The sequence below is a fragment of the Microchirus variegatus genome (genome assembly GCF_963457635.1).
Source record: "Microchirus variegatus genome assembly, chromosome: 14".
Classification (NCBI taxonomy): Eukaryota; Metazoa; Chordata; class Actinopteri; order Pleuronectiformes; family Soleidae; genus Microchirus; species Microchirus variegatus.
The window spans coordinates 2,031,525-2,056,799 of NC_139815.1; the positions used below are offsets into that span (position 1 = coordinate 2,031,525).

Sequence of the window (25,275 nt, forward strand, 5' to 3'; positions counted from 1 at the left end):
GATCATTACATTTCGCTATAATCTGTGAAATACAACTGTATCCCGTCTGCTCTGAGGCAGAAGTTTTTTCTTTTTCCCACAAATTGCTTCCCTTTCTGCACGACAGATGACGCAGCGACGCGATATCACAGATACATCAATAAGAAGAAGAAGAAGGAGAAGAAGAACCTGTGTATTTTTTTGATCACAGATAATTACAGTATGTGCACTGCAAAAGAACTCGTAGAGTAAACAGTGTGTGTGTCTGTGTGTGACTGTGGGTTATAATTTCCAACTTCACAGCGGCGGCTGGAGTAAAAAGTTCACATTGACATCTCCCCGACGCGGAGCTTGAAACATGAGTTGAAAGTGACAGAGGGAATTAAAATCTGTAATCGCTGCGTTACTTGATGCCTAATTTGAAAATCAGCTGTCAGAGTCGCTGTTTGTTGATTTTTATCAACTCGAGGGGTTATTACATTTGGAGAATGTGACAATTAAAAACCCCTCAATCATCCACCGACCCCCCCGGTGAGCCCTCGACGGCTGTTGCTTTGTCATACGACAAAAGTGAGACGGAACTCTGGCGGAAAAACTTTGAACCTCGTGGTGGAATTCATGGGGTCAAGACGACAAAACTGTATTTTTCTGTTGATTTACAGTGAGGACAAAGGTCAAAGGTCAAAGGTCATCGTTATATCCAGGCGGAAGTAGCTACGAACACACGTCACACACAGAACTTATGTTTTGACAATTCTAATTGATCCGTAACCGCTGATAACTATTTCTGTGGTTCCAAAAATGTGGGTCGGGACCCACGCATGGGTCGTGGGAGATTTTTTTGGGGTCCCAAAACAAATTTGCGGTTTAGATTTTTTTGTATTCACGTGCATATATATGATCAATTCACCAAATACCTTGGTGAGATTTAGTTCACTGTAGTTTTATAATAGCCTGTCGTAACTAACAAACTCGTCGTCCTTCTTCGTGCAAAACGATAATCGAAACTCTGAGGCGATATTTTAACTAACAAATTAAGTAAACAGTTTCTGTCGTATGTCACTACTTCATATCGCCTCACGGTGGCGCTGCTCAAATGAATGAGGGGGAAAACGTGTGGTGGAAGTGACCTGGCCTGAAGAAGAGGGAGTTTACAGCAAGGTAATGGTTAAGAGAAAGCTATGCTAGGAGATGCTTTCATCCACTTTCAATACGCAGACTTTATGACATTTGACCTTTGAAATCCTGCATTTTTTTAACTTTTCACAACGTTTTTATTTTCTTCACTTGTGTCGGCAGATATCGGGACGTCTATTGCTATAGGCAGAGGTTCTCAAAGTTTTGATACCTGAGGGCCAATTAAGGAACCCAACATAAGTGTTAATATAATGTAATTTAAGTATTAATATAATAACGCTTTATAATTTACTGGGTATTTATCCAGTATTTTGGCCATTGTTCTTACCTTCTGAATTACAGGTTAATACCAAGTAACACATTTCTGTTACCTTATATTTACTGGGTAAATATCTAGTAATTGGGGGCTGTAGCTACCTGCTTATTACCAGCTTATAACCCAATAATACACTAAAATTCACCATATAGAAACCAGGTAAATACCCAGTATTTTTGTTTACACTTATTGGTCTGTATCCAGTAATGTCCAATAAACATTTAACAAGCTTAGTAGCTCCTGGATTAAAACTACCAACTGTAATTCATTGTGGGCCGCCAGAAATGTTTCTGCAGGCCGTCATTGGCCCCCGGGCCTCACTTTGAGAACCAATGGCTATAGGATTGCCTCACAATGTAGTGATTATAGCAGAATTGCCGTGTGGTGATATTATTGGTATCGTTGACCGTGTATTGCATGTCGTATCGTGAGAATCGCACACACACACACAATGTTTTACTAAAATAACTTATCATGACTGGGTTTAGCGTCCCTATAACGTGTCCATGCCACACATCATGGTCATCGTTTCTGTGTGCGTACATGAATCAGTCTAAAGTGCTCTCACTCTCTCCGATCACTGCGTTTAAGTTAAAGACGCTCGCTCACACAATAATCACAATTGGATAATAACTCACACATCAGCCGGGTTAAAAACTCACTTGACTTGAAGATTGTGACAGTAAAAGGAGCTGTTTTTGTTTCTAGTTTCTCTTTTCCCACTCTTCCCCCCCCCCCTCGCTCACCACTTCCACCTCCTCCACCGCTCTCCTCTCCTCGCGGCTGCATGCCTCCCCTCCATCTCAGAGGATATATAGAGGAGAAAAAAGATTTAAAAGCACTGGGAGAGAAAAAAAAAAGCTCAATTGTTTATTGATTTTATAATAGGCTTAGCGCTGGAGAGCAGGAGGCGGGGAGGGCTGGTGTGGTCAAGCACAGGCGATGGCGTGACAAACACGGCGGCTTACAGGCAGGTAACAGTGTTCTCGAGTCAAAATGCCAGGATATTTGCTTTAAAGCCTTTTTGTTTTCTTCTGTTGTTGCAAAAGCTCATTCGTGGCAAAGTTATCGTGCTTTTAAACCAGTGTGGACATAATCGCTCGGCTTACAATCAGGGCACGGCCTTCTGCGTCTGAGGGCTGGGCGGGCGTGTGGGCTGGGTGTGTCTGTCGTGCTGCGCTCACCACCCGCCACTTTATTAGGTACAGCTGTTCCACTGTGTTTGATCAGCCAATCGCACGACTCGACAACAACCGAATGCATTTAGACAGGAAGACAAGGTCCAGACGAGCAGATGAGGTTTTAACTGAGGAGGAAATGAGGTGATTTAAGAAAACAGGAAACAATATCTAACAGTAATGTGTGGCCAGAACGTGTAGATTTGATTTACTACAAGTAAAAAAATAGGTATTTGGTGCCCTAATCTGCCAAAGTGTTCTTTAAAACTAAAATATGCCTTTCTAAAAAACAGAATTAATAAATCAATGCAGTAAAAAGTATCAACATGCACAAATGCACATTTGTTTCCCACAAAAACCTTTAGTTATTGATGGCCATAAAATCTTATTGAGACATTTTAGTTGTTAGAAAGAACTTGCATACTATAGCTTTAAGAACAAAGAGCTAATGCCATGGTCACAAACCTCATTTGAGTAAAAGCGTGTAAGTGTTATATTATTAAGTAGGGGAAGTCATCATATTTCAGGACAATTACTGATCCCATTAGTGTCATTTTTATTGTTTTTGAGCTGCTTTCTGTTCTGCAAAATTCACTGAAATGAAACGCCTTTCATTGATGTAGTATAGGAGTTTCAAACTCAAAAACACCTGGGGGCCAATGAGCGTCCAAACAGGTCATTCAGGGGATGGTAAAAGTGAACAAAACTCCAAATATTTAGAGGGAATACGCCAAATGTTCAGTATTTGTGGGCAATATTCCATCATGGTATCACAACCCCACAGGTTTGACACCTTTGTTGTGGATGGGTTAGGATCTTCCGATGCTTCCAAGACCAATTGAATAGTCATATTCACTACTTGTAAGGTGACACAAGTCTTTGGGAACTTCTCTTGTGTGTTTGGAGCTGGATGCAGCTAACACCTTGCTTTTTTAATCCCGACAGGCCCTTCTTCCCTTCCCTTCCCTTCCCTCTCCCTCCAGCTGCAGAGTAAAGCAGGGACGCCTTATGGCGCCGCGAGCTGCACTGAATCATGTGGAGGTTTGTCAGCATTACAGCGACACGGCTGTGTAAAGCTTGTCGCCAGCACCGCTCCTCCAGCCCCCCTCTCTTTCCTTGTCGAGACTGAAGAGCTCAAATCCTTCCCCCGGTTTCTGTTCAGCAAACAGTTATCAGCGTGTGGATGGAGCGTGTCGTCTGGACTGGAGACAGCGGATGTGGCAGAAAGTGAAGGCAGAGTGAGTGAGAGAGAGAGAGACAGTGGTGAGAGGGAAGAGTGGGATTTAAATAGAAATCAAGAGATAGGGACGTGGGTGGCGGAGCACGATGGGTGGAGGGGTGGAGATGGGAAGAAGGGGAGCAATCCAAGTCCCACAAATCTTTGCTCAACCCCACAACCTGAAGCCGACGCCATTAAAAAGGAGGGAGAGGCGAGTGAGATAGCAGCTTAGATGGATCTGGTGGCAGCGATGGTTTGGAGGGATGGTAACTTTAATGGCCCCACTGGGTTTTTAATGAGTGTTGTGCCCCAAACAAAACGAGCTAATTAGTGTTATCATCCATACATCAGACCCGGCGCACACCCATTCGTTCTCAGGCAGGCACATACACTCGTACACAAAGTCTCCTCAAACAATACTTTAAGAAATAATACATGTTTTTCCTCCCAATACGTTCATTTAATACAACGACAAATTGGAACCAATGCAGGGCCGGGTGCAGACATTCTGGGGGCCTGTAAGGCAGACACCCCCCCCCCCCCATCATATGTTACTCTAATTAGCTAGAAGGGATAAAGACAAAAAATTACTTTATGAAGGGTTTTAGTTTTGTTTTCTGGCCAAAAAAGGGACATTTTTTCTCCCGCACCAAAGTCCATACAAAAAAGTGTTGTTTTTATCTCACAAGAACACAGGAGGTGCTGGTCTTCTGCAGCCTTCTTTGAAAGGTTTGTTTCAATAAATTGAATCCAAACAAGGAGTTTCAAACACAGAAGTCACAAATTGTACCATTGTATGTATAGAAGGAGGCAGCAGTGGATCAACGGTTCCTGTGTGAACTGGCTTAAAAATCGCTGATTTTCTCTATGGAGTTTGGTAGAAAAGTTTGCAAACTTCAGTTTCCGGATGGGAAAAAGCGAGATTAAGTGTCAAATATATCATTAGGATGATATACACTTAAGCTAATGTTGACTTTATTAAGTTAAAAATCTGTTTTCCATCCTTTCACAAAGCGAGCACACACACGCGGCACAGTCAGTGCTGACAATGTGCCGTTACCTCATTCAGCCACAACCATCCCTTTAAGTACGTCTTTATTGTCTGGCAAAAAAGAAAGAAAAAAGAAGCAGAACAACTTCCAGCCCACCAGCGCAGAGAGACAGTTTCAAAGATGAAAGGAGATTAAAGAAAAGTAAAGAACGGCAGCCAAAAACTATGAAGTGGTTCAGTGGTGTTCGTCTCCGCCTCCTGCCACGATCACACACCCGTCCACCAACATGTGTATTATTCAGTGGCTGCACATTTTCCACAACAAATGCACACTGTTCTGCTGCTTTCTGACTGATTGTTCTCCAAAAGAAAGAAAGTACAGAGCACAGCAGCTTTTTACACGTGTGGTATTTGAGTGGAACAATATTTACGGCTCTTTATGTGTTTTACGAGCCACAGAGAGGTTAGAGGAGATTAATGCGCTGTTGAATTTGATGCTTTTGATGAAAAATGACAACAGCAGTGTCTTTTTAAAAAAAAATTCACAGTTGCCAGGCCACAAGTGTGGCCTATATTTAAAGTGTTGCTGAGCATTGATTTTAGTAGAGTAGACCAGTTTTGTGTACACATGTAAACAAAGAAGAATGGAAAATGTAGATAGTTTATTCCATATATTTCCCTTTACCCCATTTCATGTATTGTACTAGTTTATTGTAGTTACTGCAATACCTTGATACATCTCAGGATTATTCATAACTACTTGTTGCCAATGCTCCAAAACTAAATTGCTCTCCCGCACCAAACCCCATTGAGAAAATCATCGATTTTACATCGCAGCACGCAGGAGTTGTCTCTCCACTGCTGCCTCCTCAGTCAAAATGTGTTATTTTGTCACTTCCGGGTTTCAAATGTGTCATTCTGATTCACCTCAATGACACAAAGTGACCACACGAGGCAGCAGTAGACCAGCAGCTCCTGTGTCCCCGCAGGCTAAAATCACTGATATTCTTTATGGAGTTTGGTGTGGGAGAGTGCATGTCGAAGAAAGTTCATTCCCCAGCCATAAAAGACTAAAAACATATTCTAAACATATTGTATACCTAAGATGGCATAGATTTTATTCGATCCTAGCAAGCATGAATGTTTTATCTCTATCTTTATCTCTGACTGTAAACTACACTTCCAAAAAACCTGAACTATGCCTTTAAGGCTGGCACAATTAACATGTCTATTTGTTGTGTGTGCTGTCTGTTATAGATGTGACAACACATCTGCTCTGCTGGTTTTGTGGCAGTGCTCTATTTTCATATTGGGCATCTTTTTTCTTCTTTAGTCTTTTTTTAGGTTGGATTCGTCACCAGACCTGGTAACTGTGGTTAAGTGGGCTTTTCCAGGCACAGTAGGACCCCCACTACCCACCACCCCCCCACCCACTCCACACCACCCCACCCTCACAACCTGTGTAGCACATACACAAACTCTAAGTGCCCTCCGGCTCATATCCCGTGTTCTGCCTTCAGCGATGCCGCTGAAAGGCAAGACTCTGAAAATATCCTCGGTCTCAGGTCTGGATATTAAGAGTGTTGATTAGATATATGAGTTTGCCATTTGCCCACGGAGCGTGGAGTGTCTCCGACAGAACTGGGGACCATATGGCTGGTGAGAGATCCCCCCCATACCCCTCCCGCCCCACCCTCCGCTCTTCCTCCTCGCGCAGCCTGACAGCTGGATGGCTGCTAACTGGGGACGAGGAAGCTTGGCAGCTGCAGCTGAGAGCAACGCTTTGATGCTGCTCACCCTTTTTCACTCTCTCTCTTCCTCTCTCTCTCTCTCTCTCTCTCACACACACACACACACACACACACACATACTTTCTCTAAGAGGAAGCCACAAGCCCATTACCAACCAGTGTTAATTCAGTCAAACTTTCTACAGGTTGGATCAGAGAGGAGACGGGGAAAAAGAGCAGGAACACAACGTAAAACTGATTTTTAGCTGCTTCGCAAAAGAGTCACGCAAAAAAAATGCACGTCAGCTCAAGTCGCTGATGTCTTCGGAATAACTTAGATATATTTTTTGCACTATTAGACGGCATTTTACGACAGAAGAATCAAGTTTTTCCAACAGGAAAAAGAAAAATGCTCTCTAAGCCAAATCCCATTGAGAAAATCAGTGTTTTAACGCCCACAGTGTCACAGGAGCTGCTGGTCCAACGCTGCCTCGTGTGGCGAGTCTGTGTCACTGAGGTAAATCTGAACGACGGATTTCAGATGCAAAAGTGACAAAATAAGACATTAGCCTTACTGATGGAGGCAGCAGTGGATCGACAACTGCTGCGCACTGTGTGTGAGCGGTTGTCTAACAGTGAGATAAAGCAACAAACGTCCTTAAGATATCGTAGATGGAAGCTATTGTAGATTTTACTTGTTTTTTTAACTTGTTAAAATCTGTTTCCCCTGAAAACAAGGTTTTCAATGATAGAAAACTCATAATTTAAGGGATTTTTTGGACAGAATTCTCCTTGGTTGGTTTGACACAGCAAGACAAGTGCAAGACGCCTCACGCTTCACCTTTTTAGAGTGAAATAAACAACGTCAGAGACAGGATTAAAGAGGGGGGAAATGGAAAGTTTTCTACTTCCAGCAAAACTTGTTAATCTGCTGTTGACAAGACGATGGAGGGAGGAAGAGGAGGAGGAGGGAGGGAGGGAGTGAGTGAGGGCATCCATGGGTGAGAGGTGGTGCTGATGATGATGGTGGTGCAGCAGGAGGAGGAGGAGTGAAAAGGCCTGTGGGAACATATTAACATGTACAACTGGCAAGTTAAGGGGATTTTTCTTCTTCTTCGTACTTTGACTCAAAGGAATCTTTCATCATTTCTTAAGATAAAAAAAAGAAAAGAAAAGAAAGAGAGACTCCTCTGGATGTTTAGATGCAGATACCTGAACATGAAAACCACAGGCAGGGGTGTTTTCTTTTAAATCTCATCTGGATTCACCAGAAATGCTTTTTTTTAACACTTGACTCTGGAATACACCTTCAATTGAGGTCACATGACTGCAGACCATTAGCAGCTTTTTTAATAAATGTCATGGAAAAGAAAAAAAAGAATAAATTCTGCTGTTTCATGAAAGGTTGATTCTCTTGTTTCTTTGTACGGTGAAATATCTCAGATTTAACACCAGAAACAGACACACAAGCTTGATTTACTCTAAAACGTTTTTTCAAAGTGACAAACGCTTGTCATGGAGCTCGTCGACTATACACAAAGCGGCCACTTTATTAGGCACACGTGACGACTCGTAAAGTTTGGCTATTTTTTTAAGCGATTTACGCGTCGCATTTCGAGCGACATCTCTTCCATTTTACCGCGGAAACGACGTCAAAGTCAACGCCGCACGCGCTGGTGCCGTCAGTGCGTCACCTGCCGAGTTTGAAGCCTGTCAAACAAACAGTTATGGACAGTGATGTCGATAAAAGACGTACGTGGACATGCACCGAGACGCCGTCATGTGATTGGCTGATGAGATATTTGCAATAAGGAGCAGTTGAACAGGTGTAACTTATTAATAAGATGTGCATAGACGGATTTTATTATTTTTAGCGTCATTTGTGTCAGTTTGTCTGAGGTTAAGAGGTTACAGGGTGTGTGTGCGCGTGTGTGTGGTTAGAATGTTTATAAAAATTTAACAAAAATAGCAAAATAACGGGAGTAGGAATCTTACTGAAACTGGAAACTGAACCGACGCAGACAAGTGTGAGTGTGGAGCACAGAGAAGAAGGCGGGGCAGACGACAGGAAGTGAAACTACAAAATAAAACAGGAAACAAGGAAGAGAAAACCTGTTTCCTTTCTATATTTCTGAAACGTCATGCTCCCTCATTTTCACCCCTCCATCTTCCTCCTCTTCTCTCTTCCTTTTCACACCGTCTGCCTCCATGATGCCCTTCTCTGTTTCTCTCTCCTCCACTCATTCATTCACTCACTCACTCATTCACCCCCCCCCACACACACACACATTTGCGCTATATTCATCTCACTCTTTCTTTTCCACCAGTGAGCTCCACCCATCCCTTGCTTATTATATTTTGTTATTATTATTTTTTTTATTTTTTTGAAAATGCCCCCTGTTGCTGTCTAAGAGGAGAGGAGAGGAGAGGATGTATGAGAGTATGAGAGGAGGAGGAGGAGGAGGAGGAGCAGGGAGAGAGGGAGCAGCGATGGCTGGAGCCAAGAGGAGAGCAGCTGGGCACGGCTAACAGGGAATGATAATGACCTCAGAAATCTGCTGCTCGCTCCACAACAATAGGGTGCTCAGTCGCCTGGAAAATTGTGTTCATCAGCGAGCTCTGCTCACTTACTAATTGACATTGCCAAATATTTTAAGAACAATTGGAAAGTGGCAGGGTGAGAGAGACAGAGAGAGAGAGAGAGAGAGAGAGAGAGAGAGAGAGACAGAGAGAGAGAAAAAAAAGGCGGAGATCTTAATCCCTGGACTTAATTCCTCCTCCCGTACACTTTCACTCACCCTCTCGTTTTCTCTCTCTCTTTTGTGATGACGAGATAGCGCTACAACTACGAAAGAAGGAGAAGAAGAAGGAGAAGAAAACAGAGAGCACATTTTTCACGTCGCTCTCGTGTCAGCAGCCTGACGCTCGCACAAAAGGCCTTTTTATGTGACCTGTCAATGGGGTTAAGAGGAAGAGATGGAGGGAGGGAGGGGAGGTGGGGGGGGGGGGGGGGGGGGTGAGTTAAAAAATTAGAAAATGACAGAGCGAGGGAAAGAAAAGAGAGGAGAAGAGGGGGGGAATGGTGTCACATGTCTGGCCTCCGTCTTTAACGAGGCAAAGGTCAGCGCTTTTTTTTTTCTGCTCCTTCGTTTACAAGAGGAGCCGCGATCATGAGCGAGTTCACTTGTTCAAACAAAGACGGCGGCCCTCACCCCCCTCACCCCCTCACCCCCTCACCCCCTCACCCACTTCACACACCCCCACAGCTTCGACTCCAGCTCCGGCTCCAGCTATGACTCCGGCTCCGCTGCCTACCTTCAACCAGCGCTTCCACATTTGCATTCCTTGACCGAGAGAGTCCTGCCTCATTTCACAGGAATCCCACGCTGACAGAGTCAGACAGCTGTCAGCACGCACACACGCACACACACACACACACACACACACACACACACACACACACACACACACACACACACACTGGATCTGTGCCTCTTTTTTTTTTCCTAAGTTTGAATCTCAGTAAACAAACTCCGTGTCCAGTCAAAGTTGTGACTCTGTCGTTTATCCGCGTCTTTGTTTGAAAGCCTCTTTTTTTTCCGTCCATGTTTTAATCTGCTTATTTTAAGGGTAACTTTCGTGTTTGCACGTTTAGACAAAAGAGAGAAGTCACAGAGTCGTAGAATGAAGAATGAATACGATGATCACTTAAAAACACAGATCCTCTCACAGCCTCTGTGTCCTCGAGCTGCGTTGCCGTTGATTATTGATCAATTATTAAATGAATGTGAATATTTGTTTGTTTAATGAATCATTCATATCTGAGTCAGCGTCATCATTTCCAGGTTTGAGAAACACTGATCAACATTATCTAACATTTTAAGTTGATTTTATTTGAGTTGATTTTATAATTTTATCTCAAACTTTCTGACTCTTAATCAAACTTTTACTTCCTTTTGTGGATATATTTGTATATTTTAGACTGTATTGCATTAGATTTATGGCTTTATGTTATCTTCTTTTATTCCCACTGTTCTTTGCTGTATTTTCTGGCCTAAATTGAGTTTGTTTAACACAATTATATTGAATTGTATCAATATTTAGGTTAAAAAAACACTTGTGTAAAAAGAGCTGCAGATAAATCCAGAACCTGATGAATCCACTACTTTTAATCAGTTTTTATCTTTATATTTGACCCTGATCCAGGTTTTTCCTCTCTCTCACTTCACATTTAGTCTTTTCTTCCAGTTTATTTAGTCTGAATCTGCCTGAATCTTTTCATTTTTATGCGCACGTTAAGTCTGGAACTCAACAACAACAACAACAAACTCCTCGTTTTTACGAGTCAAACTCTGATGTTCTTTCACATCTTTGTGTCACAGCTGCATTTTAAAGAAAAAGCAAACTTCTCCTCTTTGTATCCTTCACTTCTGAGTCTCTTCTTCTTTTACTTCCTGTCTCTGCTGCTGCTGCAGTTTGAGCAGTGACACCGGGTGCAGATAGCTTGTTGATGTATTAAAGAATATTAATATGCAAAGAGTCTACCTGACGGAGTACGCGGCAGCCTTCTGTTACGGAAAGATAAATATTATGTTTTAATTATAAAAAACATAAAACAGAAATGGGGGGAAAGACAGAGGACGTGTGTGTGTGTGTGTGTGTGTGTGTGTATGTGTGTGTGTGTGTATGTGTGTGTGTGGAATCTTGTACTCGGAGAAAAGTACGTTATGTTTTGGCAAAGATTTGAAAAGAGTGGCTGGTGTTTACAGAGGAATGTGATTCCCTGTCATCTCTGTATTGCCCGGGTGTCATTTTCATTTCTTCACCTCTCAGCACCTCTTTCATTCCTCCTCCTCCTCCTCCTCCTCCTCCTCCTCCTTCTTCTCCTTCGACCTCCTGAGCAAACAGAGTCCTAACGTCCTCATTAAGACATAAAAAGGCGCTGATAAATGTTTCATAAGGACAAGACTGTCCACCGATCGCCACCCGGGACTCTCACACTTCTTCCCTGGCGTCGAACACACACACACGCACACACACTTGTCGGAACACAATTGGAATTTTAAAACATCTAAAAAGAGGCCTGGGCTAATTCCCTGTGTGGGTAATATTTACAAATTGAGTCTGAGCGAGAAAGAGAAAAAGAAGAAGAAGAAGAAAAAAAAAAATCAAATGAACTGCGAGCGCAGAGAGAAAGAAGAACAGAGAAATAAATTGCCCTTTTATATTGTGTGCGAGCGTGTACAAAAATACTAAGTCTGCGTTTATCTGCGACGTGTCAATCAGCCGCGCACACTGACAATTAGCAGCGATTTTGAATGGAACTTTTTTTTGGCAGACACCAGAGTCCTGACCTACTGTACCCAAAAATACTCGCGACACAATGACTCTGTCTGTTTAAGTAAAAATAATACAATCAAATAAGAAAGCACAGGTTTTTTTTTTGTGCGTGATTATAGAGAGAGGAGGAGGAGGATAAGAGAATAAAAGCAGCAGACGGAGAGAGGAGAAGACGAAGAAGAGCAGCGGATGTCACTTACAAAGACGATAATAATTTATGCGGAAGAAAAAAAACCTGAGGGACATAATTCATTATTTTTTAATGTACACACGCAGATTGTGCTGTTGCACACTCACACAGTTTAGTATTTCAAGTGGAAAGAGAAATATAATTAAAGCTATATGTTGACTTTACTTTAAAGATACTAGATATTAAAGGGTCACTTCACCCAATTTTTTTTTTTTTTTTACTAACTTCCAGAGGTAACTCACTGTGTTTGTCAGTTAGGTCAAAAATTAATCAATTTAATAAAGAAGTCAAATTCAATCCGACTCTGTTACAGAATGTGAATTAAACAAACACAATGATTTTAAGTTTATTCTTCATTTGGAAAAGTGGGAAAAAATGTGCCAGGCTCCTATTGGACGACACCGGCTGTCAATCACACTGGTTTATGGAGAGTTTTCCTCAAAATTTAAGCATTTATTAACAAAAAATGCCACTATGTTCGATTGTACAAGAGATAAAAATCATGCAAAACAACATCGTAACAATGTTTTTGTAAAACCACTCACTCGCCCACACAAAAGCCCATAGAGGAAATCAACGATTTCACATCAATTTGACATCACGGCTCACAGGAGTTGTTGATGCACTGCTGGCTTTTATAAATACATTCAACTGTGATATTTGGTGAATTCTGTGTCTGCAATACTTTGGTCAGATTTACCTCAGTGGCACAAACTGGCCACACGAGGCAGCAGTGGACCAGCAGCGCCTGTGTCCCTGTGGGCCAAAATCACTCGTTTTCTCAATGGGGTTTGGTGTGGGAGAGTGAGTGGTTTTACAAACTACAAAATTAAAATCTCCATCTTTCTTGATTTTTGCCATATACAGTGTGATTATATCAAAATAAAAAGACATAAAAAGGTGTTCATTCTTCTTTAACTCACAGTGTAATATTTGCTGAGAACAGCTGGATTATTTACGCGCGCATATTCATAGCCGCGCGGCTCTCGCCCGCGTCTACTTTACCCCTGTTTTAATGACACAGTAATTACACTGTAACAGTTTGTCTGCACGTGTAATTACGCCCCCACTGTACCGACGCAATTAGATGAATATCCACGCTTTATAACCTGAGGCGTCTGAGTTGGCAAATCCGATTTTCAATTTGTGTGAAGCAGGCATTTTGTTTGAGCCACGGTAAAGACCAGGGATCTGCGGGCTAATCCTCACCACGGTTAAAAGCTGTTCCTCTTTTAAAAAAAAAAAAAAACACAAAAAAAACATAGAGAGAGAGAGAGAGAGAGAGAGAGAGAGAGAGAGAGGAGTCTTTACCAGCCCGGAGCCAAGAGGTGGGAGTGAGCTTTAACGGGGAATAACGGGAAGGTTTGTGGAAACCCGTGTGAGGAGGAATTGTGGCGCTCCAGGCCCTCGTTCATGTGCGCAGCAAAGCCTATTGTCTCACTCGTTCACACACGTTTATGCCCTTAACGTGGAAGCAAAACGCGAGGGTTGTTAATGGTTTCTTATTTGCATGATTCCCTTTTCTTAAAAAAAAATAAAGAGGTCGTTGCTTTTCCAGTGTTTTTTTTCCCCTGTCGGTTTTGGACGAGAGTCTGAACCTGTTGCTTCACGCAGTGAACGTGAATATGACACGAGAGTTTGACTCTTGCGTGACTTTGAACACTCAATTCCCCGTATTTTACCTCCACTTGAATTAATGATTTCACGACAAATTGTACACATCATTGCTTGTGTTTTGTGTCTGCGCTGCCGTGCACGTCAATATTTTAAGTAAAAAATACTGCAAAAAGTGACGTTTCGATTTTGGTGCACCTTCAGTCACATTTATCAAGTTTCTGAGTATAACAATGTGTCACCTTACGTTACAAGCATGTGCAAGAATCAATTAAACACCAACGTCGACTCTGAAATTTTTCTTTCACTGTTGTTGTTGAATACACCTTGAAGTTTTCAGAGTTTCTCTAGTCATCATCAAAATTGGTGTTTACAATTCCAACGCAAATACTTATCAAAATGTATCACACGTATCCATTTTAATTACATTTTTGTCACTAAAATAGTTAAAACATCTGGAAATGGAGTTAAATTCAACTCTTTTAAGGTTACTTTAAGATGACAATGGTTCAAGCTCACACTGTTTCAGAGTTGTTCTCATGCTTATCAAAACTGGTGTTAAATTTTGTAATTTTAGCATCAATTCTGATTCCAAAATGGTATTAAACAAAATTTTTTTGCACCAATTGCAAATCCAGATATGTCCAATGTATCCATTTTAATTCTAGTTCTTTAATTTAGTTAAATTTAGTTAAATTCAATTAATCAATCAATCAATTCAACTCCTTTGAGGTTACTTTCACACTGTTCCAGAGTTGTTCCTCATCCTAAATCAAAAACTGGTGTTAAATGGAGTCCTTTAATGTTACTGCGTACACAACGTTCTTCCTCTTCGATCGTCACACAAACACTCACGACGGTGAACTCTGTCCAAGGAAAAGTCAACGACGGCAAAAAAAAACAGACAGTGATGGGCATCAAATGTAATTTTCCTCCTTTGTTTTCGAGACGATAGATAAATAAATAGATAAATCAATAAATGGGAGAATTTCACTGAATAAGAATCAGGCTCAAGGTGAGTCACCGAGCTGCGCCGAAACAAGGAAGGTCTTCAAAGGACGTTTCTGACAGAGGCCTTTGTTTCTCTCTCTCTCTCCACTCACTTCTGCCTCTCTTCCCCACAAACACACACTTTTTAAACAAGTGTCGACTCAAAGACAAAAGCCGAGCGAGCGGCGCTGACCTTCTTTCACAGCCGAGATGTTATTGTTGATTACTATAATTTTACTTTAACACTAAATTGCCGTGGGTAGGTGGCGGCTGGGGGAGTGAAAAGGGCACAGACACACATACACACACACACTCACACGCAGGTGTGCACACACATGCACACTTAAACTTAGAATAACTGCACAAGCAGTGAAATATTAAGAAAAAGGAGACAATGGTACAGTAGCCACATCCTGTTCACGACAGGAGAGTGATATGAACACATACTGTAATGAAACCCCCCCCAGCCCAACACACACACACACACACACACACACACACAACAAAACATGCATGCAGAGGCGAAGCATGACACCTTTCTCCACATGAGACTCAGACACATTTTTTCTCACACATCAAAGCTTCTAATTTGAGCGTCCCTGAGCTCCACACGTGAAGAAAAGACGAGCTTTTTTACACCACTTCTGAAAAAATTAAAGAAAAACAGGAAGTCGCAAAAGAAAAAAAAGAAAAAAAACATTTTTCTGATGTCAAATGTGTTTACTTCACACTTTTCCTTTTACCCCCCACTTATATTATCAGAGGTGTGTTCAGATCACTGCAGGCTCTCATCACTCGCACACTTACGCTACGCTTTTAAAGATATAATTTATGCTTTTATTATTATTATAATAATCATCATCTCTACATCAGTAACAAGGCAAGGCAGGAAAATGATGTGATCCTTAAATCCGGCAAAGGTCTTTCAGATTAGATAAATGTCAACTGTTCTCTAAAAGTTCTCAAAACTATTAGACCTGACGGAGGGAGTGTTTGTGTTTATACAGCAGCAGAGCAGCTCTTGTCTCCACCCAGTGTTTTCATAACTTCCTGCGTGCGGCGCTGGAGTCTCACCGGGCGACACAAGAGCCAAACACAGAGAGAGAAAGAGTCGTGTGGAGCTGATGTTTTAAAAGTGATAAACTACTATGTTTTATAAGAGTAATTGAATATATATATGTTCTTAATGTGCCATTTCTTTGGAAAATAATACTTTAATAAGGCTATAAATTGTTGTGCTAGTGCACACGGCATTGGTATTTCATTCTAAGTCGTGTAACGAACGTTTTAAATACGTACACATTTAGATTTTTTCACTATCTCCCACATTTTCATTTTAAAAAATGGTGTCAATACGATCAGAAATGCCACCAAAACATATTCACGTGGGCACATCAGGAAACTTCGGTGGCCTTCACACGCCCAAAAAGGACGTCGAAATTTAAAAAAAAGATGGCGACACAAGATGGCTGCCTCCACAAAGGCAAGGCCCTCGGCTGAAGTACATAAGAATGCTTTATTCTGAGGCTAAAGGTTGTTTTTAAAGGGATTATACACCAATGTGAACATATTTATCATGTAGTGGGTCCAATTTCTGCCACTAAAGCCTTTCTAAATTGTACATAGTACATTTTCTTCACATTGTAAACACAGTATTTGAGATTATGACAGTGGCAAAAAAAACAGCAGTGCAACTATTTATGTTTTGTGGAAAACTAACAGATTTTTGAACAATGTATATATATTTTTTGTATCTTTCACTCAAACCTCCTCCTCTTCTACCAAAAGTGGCTGTGACTGTGATGCCTTTGTGCTCGTTTCACATTCTGTGGTAAAAATTCTACTGGTTTTATTTGTCAATTAATATTTTAATTTACTTTTGTGTGCGTGCGTGTGTGTGTGTGTGTGCGCACACTCGTTGTTAATACAGTACTTCTGAAGCTGTTGAAACGCCACAAGCTGTAGCCATCAGATTCAAAGTGCTCGAGTCAAAAGAGACACATACAGAGAGAGAGAGAGAGAGAGAGAGAGAGAGAGAGAGAGAGAGAGAGAGAGAGAGAGACAGAGAGAGACAGATGGAGAGAGAAACTTCCAGCATTAAAATTCAGAAGATAATTACATCCGCTACACCCCCACCCTGTTGAGAAAGTGTTATGTTTAATAGTCTCTATAAAGAAAATAGGTTTTTATCTCACTCTCATTTTCATTAATTCCTAATTGGGGTGGGGGGTTGTCTGTTATTATTTCTTAGATTAAAATAAACATAGCCTATCCCATGTTCAAACCCATCACACTACACGGGCATGATAAGGACTTTATGCCTCTGTGAATAAATAAACAATTTCATCTCCACTGGTGGAATTAAGTTGCTCACAGCCTTAAGCTAAGCCTCTCTGATTTATATTTATATTTATGTTTATTTACATATTTTCTCCCTCAGACTTAAAAGCACACCCTTGCTTTTTTTCCTTTTTTGCAAATGAAGTTCAGCATATTTTTTTTTTGACCCTGTTTTATATGTATAGCTTTAATTAGTGTCTTGTTTAGCTTAAACCGACTGATTATCGCACAGTCGTGACCTAATTACCACGCACGTACTTAACGGCGGAACAGTGCCCCGAGGAGCGAGCGAAAGTTACCTTTAAAAACTTGTGTAATCATTAGCAGCGAGCCTCCCTTAATCCCACTAAACATACACTTATCTCGCCCAGGCCCGGCCTGTATTTGCTGTGCGGGGGGGGGGGGTGTACGGTTGTCTCCGACGTGTTTATTAAAGACATTTATTAATCGCTGTGGTTAAAGTGAGTTCGTCCCCACGCTCCCACTCTTTACTCATGTTCCACAGGGATCCCGAGTGCTAACCTGCGAACGTGGATGCAATGGTAAAGCGGGATTTACTCTTGGATCGTGGTTTCTCGCCACGTCTGCTTGTTTGGCTTAGTGTGAAATGTAGTGGAAATGAGACAGAATACATGTACTCTGCGTATATATGTCATAGATTAAACTCTGTCTTTACACACATGTATGGGTATTAGGGCTGTCACAATACCCCACACATGGTCCAGCAGAGGGCGCTGTGATTACAGCTTAGCCGTGTATCCATTTTAGAATCCACGCTTAGCCCGTCGTGAGCTAACAAAAAAAATCATGACGTCAAAGCTTATGTAAAGTATTTCCGGTTCTACTCCATAGCTGACTGAAACAATGTGGACTACCTGTTAGCTTAGCTTCACCCAAGTTGTGTGCAGGTGTCAAATATCCTCAAACGAATAGTGTGCATCATAATATTTGTTTGATTTTTGGGAAAAATGGACCGCCGTAATATGTATTTTCTTATTATTTTGTAGAAAAATATTTCTTACTCTATTTTAGAGATTTATTGGACAGGGGAAACAGGGGTTCTCAAAAATCTTCTTCGCGTGATCCAGAAAACGTCAGAAACATCAGAACAAAACCAAAATTAAGAATCTCAACAACTTCATCGATTCAACCCTTTACCTAAACCAAGAAAAAAGTAGCGCCAATAGGGATACAAATAAACAAGTTTCCAGCACCGATCAAGCTAGCTGTAAGCAACTGGACTTGCTTGAGTTCTAAGAACTTGGGAAGCTTCTTGGAAGGCAACTAATCCGTCAAACTTCAGCGACATCATCATAAAGGTGTGGTGCTTTAAATCGGCCGTTAGTTGTATCACTTTACCACTGTTGCGCAACAAAATGTACAGACATGGTTTTGTTCCTACCTGAAGATGGTGAAGAGGGATGTGGGCTGTCATCCTGGACACTTCCTGTCTGGGAGTGGCCTCCTCCAGCGCCGCTCTCCTCCGTCACATTGGATGAACCGGGAGTGGTGGAGCGGCTGATGGACTGGGACTCGGGGTCGCTGGCTGATCCGCGGCGTTCTTCCAGACCCTGTTGCTGCAGCACTTCTTCGACACCTCGCCTGTCTTTGCCGTGGATGCGGGAGTGAACGACCATCTGATGGTAGGTTCTGAAAATGCGGCCGCAGTCGGGACACTCTGACGGTTTGTCCTTCAGGCCAGAGAGGCTGTAGTCAATGTTTGGACTTCCCAAGCCAGCCAAGGCTCCAGGAGCCTCTGCACTACCATGGTGTGACATTAGGTCACGGTGGCTGTCAAAGCCTCGACCTTCCTCCTTCAGGGACATCATGGCTCCGCTAGGGGCCTTGGATCCCTGCAAAGCATCTGAGAGCTGCTTCTGCTTGGAGCTGTCGATGGAAGAAATTAGGGAGTAGTCTTGTTTTTCCTTTGAGAAAGTAGCCAGGGCCCCAGCACCACCCATCTCATCTTCATGCACTGGGGGTATATGATGCTGCTGCTGCTCCTTAGGCATGAAAGCCCTGTCCATGGCCATGCCACGTGCCATTATCTGCCAGGCTTGGTAGCTGCTGAGTGAATCCATCTCTGCCACCTTTGCAGCTGCCTGCAGACGCTCCATGCAACTTGACTTGAGTGGTGGCACAAGGTTTAGGCAACCCAGGAGCGAGCGCTTCTCGTTTTCCCCGAGTACATGGCCCATACCTCCTGCCATGGGTCCCAGCAACTTCCCCAGCATCTCCTTTTCCTTCATAGCTATCCCAGCTTTAGCCAGCATCTGGTGTTGTTCACTCAGACCTTGTTTGTCCGGTGAAAGGAAGCCTCCCTGAAGACAGGATATGTAGCGGGAATAAAGGTTAGCGTGAGCTTCCTGAGCCAGATTGCTCATGCTATTGACAGCAGCCAGGTCGTGCTCGTTGGGTTGTGGTGGTTTGCTCTTGATTGCCAGCTTGTTGAGATGCACCTTCATATGGTTCTTGAGAAACCACGGTTCCTTGAAGCGGCGGCCACAGATTTGGCAGCAGTGCTCAAAGGAGTCCTTGTGCTTGCGCATGTGACCTTTGAGGAACCAAGCTTGGCTGAACACCTGTCCGCATATGTCACAACGGAATTCGGTGGCTGGCTGCACGCCACCGGCACCACCTGCACCCTGGCCCTGCGCAGGCTCCGCTGTGATGTGGGCTTTTTCCACATGGTTTATCAGCTCCTCTTCATGGGCGGCAGCAAACTCACACAGTGTACATTTGTAGGGCTTGTGGAGTATGCGAATGTGGCGATCCAGCTCCTCGCGCTTCTTGAACTTCCCTTTGCAGAAGGTGCAGCGGAAACCCGTGGTAGGGTTGAGGGACTGTTCGTCCTGGGTAGTAGTAGTAGTAGTTGTAGTTGGCTTGGGAGAGGAAGACGGCTGGGAGACTGTGTCTGGAGTGGCAAGGCCAGAGGCTGGGAGGAGGCCACAGGCTGAGCCAAGTTGTGGCTGGTGGGCGTTAGAACTGCTGTTGAGGCTGAGATGGGGCGTTGGAGGTGCTTGGATGAGACTGCCACTCCCTCTCATCTGCTTGTCCCTCAGAATGGCCCTCTCCTCCAGCTCGTGCAGCAGCCTGTTTTCCTCTCTGACGCGACCGCGGCCTTTACCGAGATTCCCCAGCTTATGGGTGCGGAGGTGGATCTTCAAGTTGCCCTTCTGAGCTGCTCGATGGTCACAGTATGGACACTTGAAGGGCTTCTCCCCCGTGTGCGTGCGCATGTGCAGCGACAGGATGCTGTTAAAGCGGAATCTCTTGCCACACAGTGGACAGGGATACTTCCTATTCTTGCGGGCGTCGTCTTCAATATCATTCATCTGGGACATGATGCCCAAGTTCTGGCCGTTGAGAAACTGCTGCAGGTCGACGCGACCGTTCAACCCACTCAGTGCTCCTGCATCGATGTCTCGGTTGAGCTGATTGGCAAGCAGGGCCATCTGACTGCTGATAGGTTGACTCGCCAGGGCTGCGTGGTGAGTCTTGTCGTCCAAAGGTGTCGCTGCTTTCTCTTCTGGGATCTGCTGTGGGCGGTGTAGGTCAGGGAAGGCGTGTCCTAGCTGGGCAGTGAGCTGGTGAAGCTTCTGACTTATGGGGTAGCGGCCATTTAAGACTGCACTGCTCAGATGGGCATCAGCATCAGACACTGCCGACGACACACCAAGACACAAACTGGAGTCCTCCATCCTATGAACCAAGACAGAAAGAAGCAAAACAGTTATAGCACGAATGCTCTAGTTTATTGATTTAAAGTAGACATATTATATCCTATTTCTCCAAGCTAACCTAGTTCCCTGGTGCCCTAATGAACATGTCTGTGACAAAACACCTTAAGGATGAAGCACCATAGCAGTTCAATCACCCTGCCAAAACATGTTTAGAACGCTCGGTTTTGAGTGCCTGTCTCTTCAAATGCAAATGAGACACAGGAAACTACGTCGGCGTCACCAAGGCTCCGGTAGCTCACAGCAGTTAGCATTTGGAAAAGCCGACTCTACTCGGCACATTGCCGTAATATTTGAAATGTATCCAATGGACAGGTAAATCCTCTGATGTTAGAATTTTGTGTAGAACTCTGTGCTGCACTGTGCAGCCAAGAATAGAACTGACTCTTCAGGATACTATTGCCCTTGCCTGTACCCTTCATGGTGACGTAGCAATAAGTGCAGAAGTCAACATTTCATGTTTTATCTGAAAGAGTCATCTTTTTTCACACTTTGCCGACTGATAGGGCCCCCAGAGTCCCAAATATAAGTATTAAAATGATAAAAAAGGTTTATTTTGCATAGAACATGTAGCAAGGGTTACCAATGTTGCTAAAGTGAAGGTGATGCGATTGTTGTGACCAAAAACATCGGAAATGCCGATGACAGCCTTGTCCAAGAGCTCTTTTGACGGTGTGTAGAGTATGAGACACATGTATAAATGTGATTCTATTGGCTCGCGCCTCTTGGTATATTTGCATATTGGGTTCGGCCTTAGAACTAGAACTGAGAACTACACAAACAGATGATCAGCAAAAAAAGAAACCTATACTGAGTCAGGCGACTGAGAAGAACATTTTCATTTGTCAGTAGCAAGGACCTGAGCAAGGCTGCGCCTCCTCAGAACTTTTTTCTTTCAAAGAGCAATACCATTTTGGAATGAATAATTACTCCGTAAACACAGTGAGCGGTATATAATTAAGCTACTTGTGCCCACCCTATCAGAATCCTTCCAATTACATGCCTTAATGAAATGGAGCAACGCAGCATTGTCAGCAAGGCACCGCAATACTACAATTACGATATTAACAATAGCACTTAAAACCAAGGGGTTACTCCGGTAAACACAACACTCTTATCTTGGTGCAATGACACTTTTGTTGGGTGCAATATACCATTAAAGAACCACACGAGTGTTGATCTGATTCCCCGTGCGCTCCCTTCTGCTCTTTCTTGAACCGTTTTACTTTTATTATGATATAAAAAGAAAGAAAGAAAGAAAGAAAGAAAGAAAGAAAAAAGGGAAAAACACTTGACAGATAAGAGCAGCCGTCTGTCTGACAGGAAGCTGAATATGCGTTACTTTGTTGACATACAGTTTATCATTACTTTCTAAGCTTTCTGTGTTATCTTTGAAAAAGGGGCTACTTCATCTCAAGTGTGGTTGTGTGAAATACTGACAAATATTCAGCACTGACTTCACTGTGCACACGCTCGTCGAACACCGGGAAAAAATTGGAATTTAGCCACTTTAGCTAATAAAATCTACATCAGTTTGAGTCTTTGATGACCAAAGAGCATGTTTTCCACTTTTTGTCACTATAATCTAAGTGTTTCTGACTGGAAACTGATTTTTTTTATCGTCTATCTCCTTTACCAAATCCCATAGAGCAAATCAGCAATTTTACCTTACTGTATACTGTATATTTTACGCTATACTGGAGAAGTTGATCCACTGCTGTGTCCACCAGTGAGTTAAAATGTGTTATTTTATTTTATTTATCTGTGTCTGAAACTCTTTCTTCGGATTCACATGAATGACAGAGACTTCTTTAAACTAGGCAGCAGCAGAGCAGCAGCTCCTGTATCCCCCATGAGCTAAAAACATTGATTTTCTCAATGGGATTTGGTGCAGAAGCGTGAAAGGTTCACAAACATTTTCCACTGAAAAAAAAAATACATGAACGCAGCCTTAGGAGATCATAGATTTAAACTGACATATATTTAATTGTACGAGCCCTTTGTTGAGTGGATAAAAACCTGCCTTATGTTGAGCTCCTGCATGTTCTCAGTCATGGTTCTTGACGTCAGTGCTGACTTTTTGAATCCCTCTCAGAGTGCTCTCATTTTCATATAAACAACATCAGTGAATAAACGATAAAAAAAAGAGAAAAACAAGAGAGAAATAACATTGCTTTTAAATGCAGATCCATCTGCTCTCCAGATGGTGAGGTTTAAACATCTATCTGCACACTTCCTCTGGCTGCTGGCAGGGGTCAAACCCTCAGAAACAATAACCACAGATCTGCTTTGGTCAACAAAAATATTGTATAATATCTCATTACGCTGATTAGTATGCTGCCCGGTAACACCGCTGTGCTGTTACACATTAATATAATCATCAAAAAAAAAAAAAAAAGAACAAATAAAAATAATCCTTTCAGTGTTTAACACTGGTATTAGGTGAGTGCACTTTAAAAAGACAATATGGCATCATTTTAGATGCTTATTAGAGGGAGCTTATGGAGCTAATCTGGCTGCAATGATGCATACGAACAATAAACATAGTCACATATGTTCAATATACAATTTTCAGGCACAGAACGCAGCTGAAGAGCGTATATTTGTGATTTTATTACTAAAAAAAAAATGGTGGTTAAAGCCACCACGCTTTTGAGAACTTAGCCTTTACCAACATTCAAAACAACCCACCTACGTATGGACTCGACCTCAATGGTTTGAATTTCTTTGTCTTTAAACTCCCTCCCTCATGCCATCAGTGGGACGTTTGTAGACATAAGAGTTGCCTGTTCTTTTCTTCACTGTCCCTCCAACACACTGTCCATGGTGGATTCTTATCTCGGGGACATGAATTAAGAGACTGTGACTGTGGCGTCCACTTGGCGTTTAAAGGAATGTGACACTCGTGGGCCGCGCCAATTCTTTTTTTTTTTTCCTTTCTTTTCTTCAGAATCCTCCTCACAAGAATCATAAAGCGATTCCGCCGAATATAAAAGCTACGTTATGCTCTCTGACGGACGTACGCGTGTGAACATGGGGGGGAAACAGAGAGCGACTGTGTTCGACTGCTTTAAATTTGAAATTGTATTTATGTGACACGACAGCTTCCGTCAGCAGACCCTCTGAACGCAAAGGTCAGCTAATAAAGTCTCCATCATGTGGAGGTTTTTTGATATCCGAAGAACGCGATTTATACTTTTTCTGAGTGGAAAATTTCCAATACCAAAGTCTATGGAGAAAATCACCAATTTTACACAACTGCACACAGTCGCTGTTGATGCACTGCTGCCTCCATTAGTGAGTTCAAACATGTTATTTAGTGACTTCTGTGTCTGTAATTCTTCATTTGGTTTCACCTGAACAAATTAGGCATCAGTCGAGCAGCAGCTCCTGTGTCCGCATGGGCTGAAAACAGTGATTTTCTCTATGGGCTTTGGCCATGGAAACTTCAGTTTCCATTTAGAAAAAGCAGTGGGCATCAATTATTTATTCATTTATTTATTTTAAATCCTCTCACAAGAACCATAAAGTGATTCCACTGAATTCATCCAGAATATAAAAGCCATGCTATGTTCTCTAAAAGCTCAACGTGCTGCACACATTTATGACAGATCACATGTTCTCCACAAATAATACTAATAAAACAAGCAACAATAAGGATATTAATTAATATTATGTATAAGTGTGTGTGAATATTGGGAGTTTTTAAACTGTATTAATGTGACACAACAGCTTCCATCAGCAGAAACACTTCTGTGGTTGCATTTTAGCGTATTAGCAAAAGGGTCAGCTAATAAAATCTACATCACTTTAAAGTTTTTCATATCCTAAGAGCGTGTTTTTGACATTTTCTCGCTGTTACACAGCGTTTCCTGAGAGTAAACTGAAGTTTTTTGGCACATTGTATTTCCAGTGCCAAAGCCCATAGAGAAAATCAGCAATTTTACAGTACTGCTCACAGGAGTCGTCGATCCACGTCTGCCTCTAGTAAAAGTTGAAAATGTGCTATTTAGTGACTTCTGTGTGTGTGATTCTTCATTTGGATTCACCTGAATGACAGAAGCTTAACGAACGGCAGCCCACGAGGTGTCTCTGTGGGCTAAAAACGTTGATTTTCTCTATGGGGTTTGGTGTGGGGAGAGTGTCTAACAGTCAAGAATCATTAAAACAGGCATAAATAAACAACTAAATCAATAAATAATATGTACATGTGTGTGAATACTGGGAGAAAACTTTGTTTGACTGCTTTTAAATTGTATTTATGGCGACACCACAGCTTCCATCAGCAGACACGCTTCTATCAGAGAAGACCTTTTTTGAATGGTTCTTTTTTTTTTCTTCTTCTTCTCCTCCTTCTTCTTCTTTACAGAGGCGGCTGCCTTTTGGAATAGAAATCTGTGATTTAAACTCGGCTGATGAGCTGTTGCTCATTTGGGGAGATAGCAGCTTTGCCCTTTTCTTCAATTTGATTTCTGCCTTTATCTTTAACATATAACAAAGGCAGATAGACAA

The 25,275-nt window shown here is 42.4% G+C and overlaps 1 protein-coding gene across 1 annotated transcript in view; it reads right to left on the bottom strand.

Moving 5' to 3' along the window:
* The window catches only part of znf536 (zinc finger protein 536), a gene marked incomplete at both ends in the record, with an annotated part of 171,991 nt that extends 151,267 nt beyond the window's left edge, over nt 1-20,724 (bottom strand). The window contains one exon of the mRNA XM_083901001.1: nt 18,426-20,724. Within this exon, the coding sequence (XP_083757127.1) occupies nt 18,426-20,724 (2,299 nt within the window). The remainder of the gene's footprint in view (nt 1-18,425) is intronic.
* Between the last annotated feature and the right edge of the window lie 4,551 nt (nt 20,725-25,275).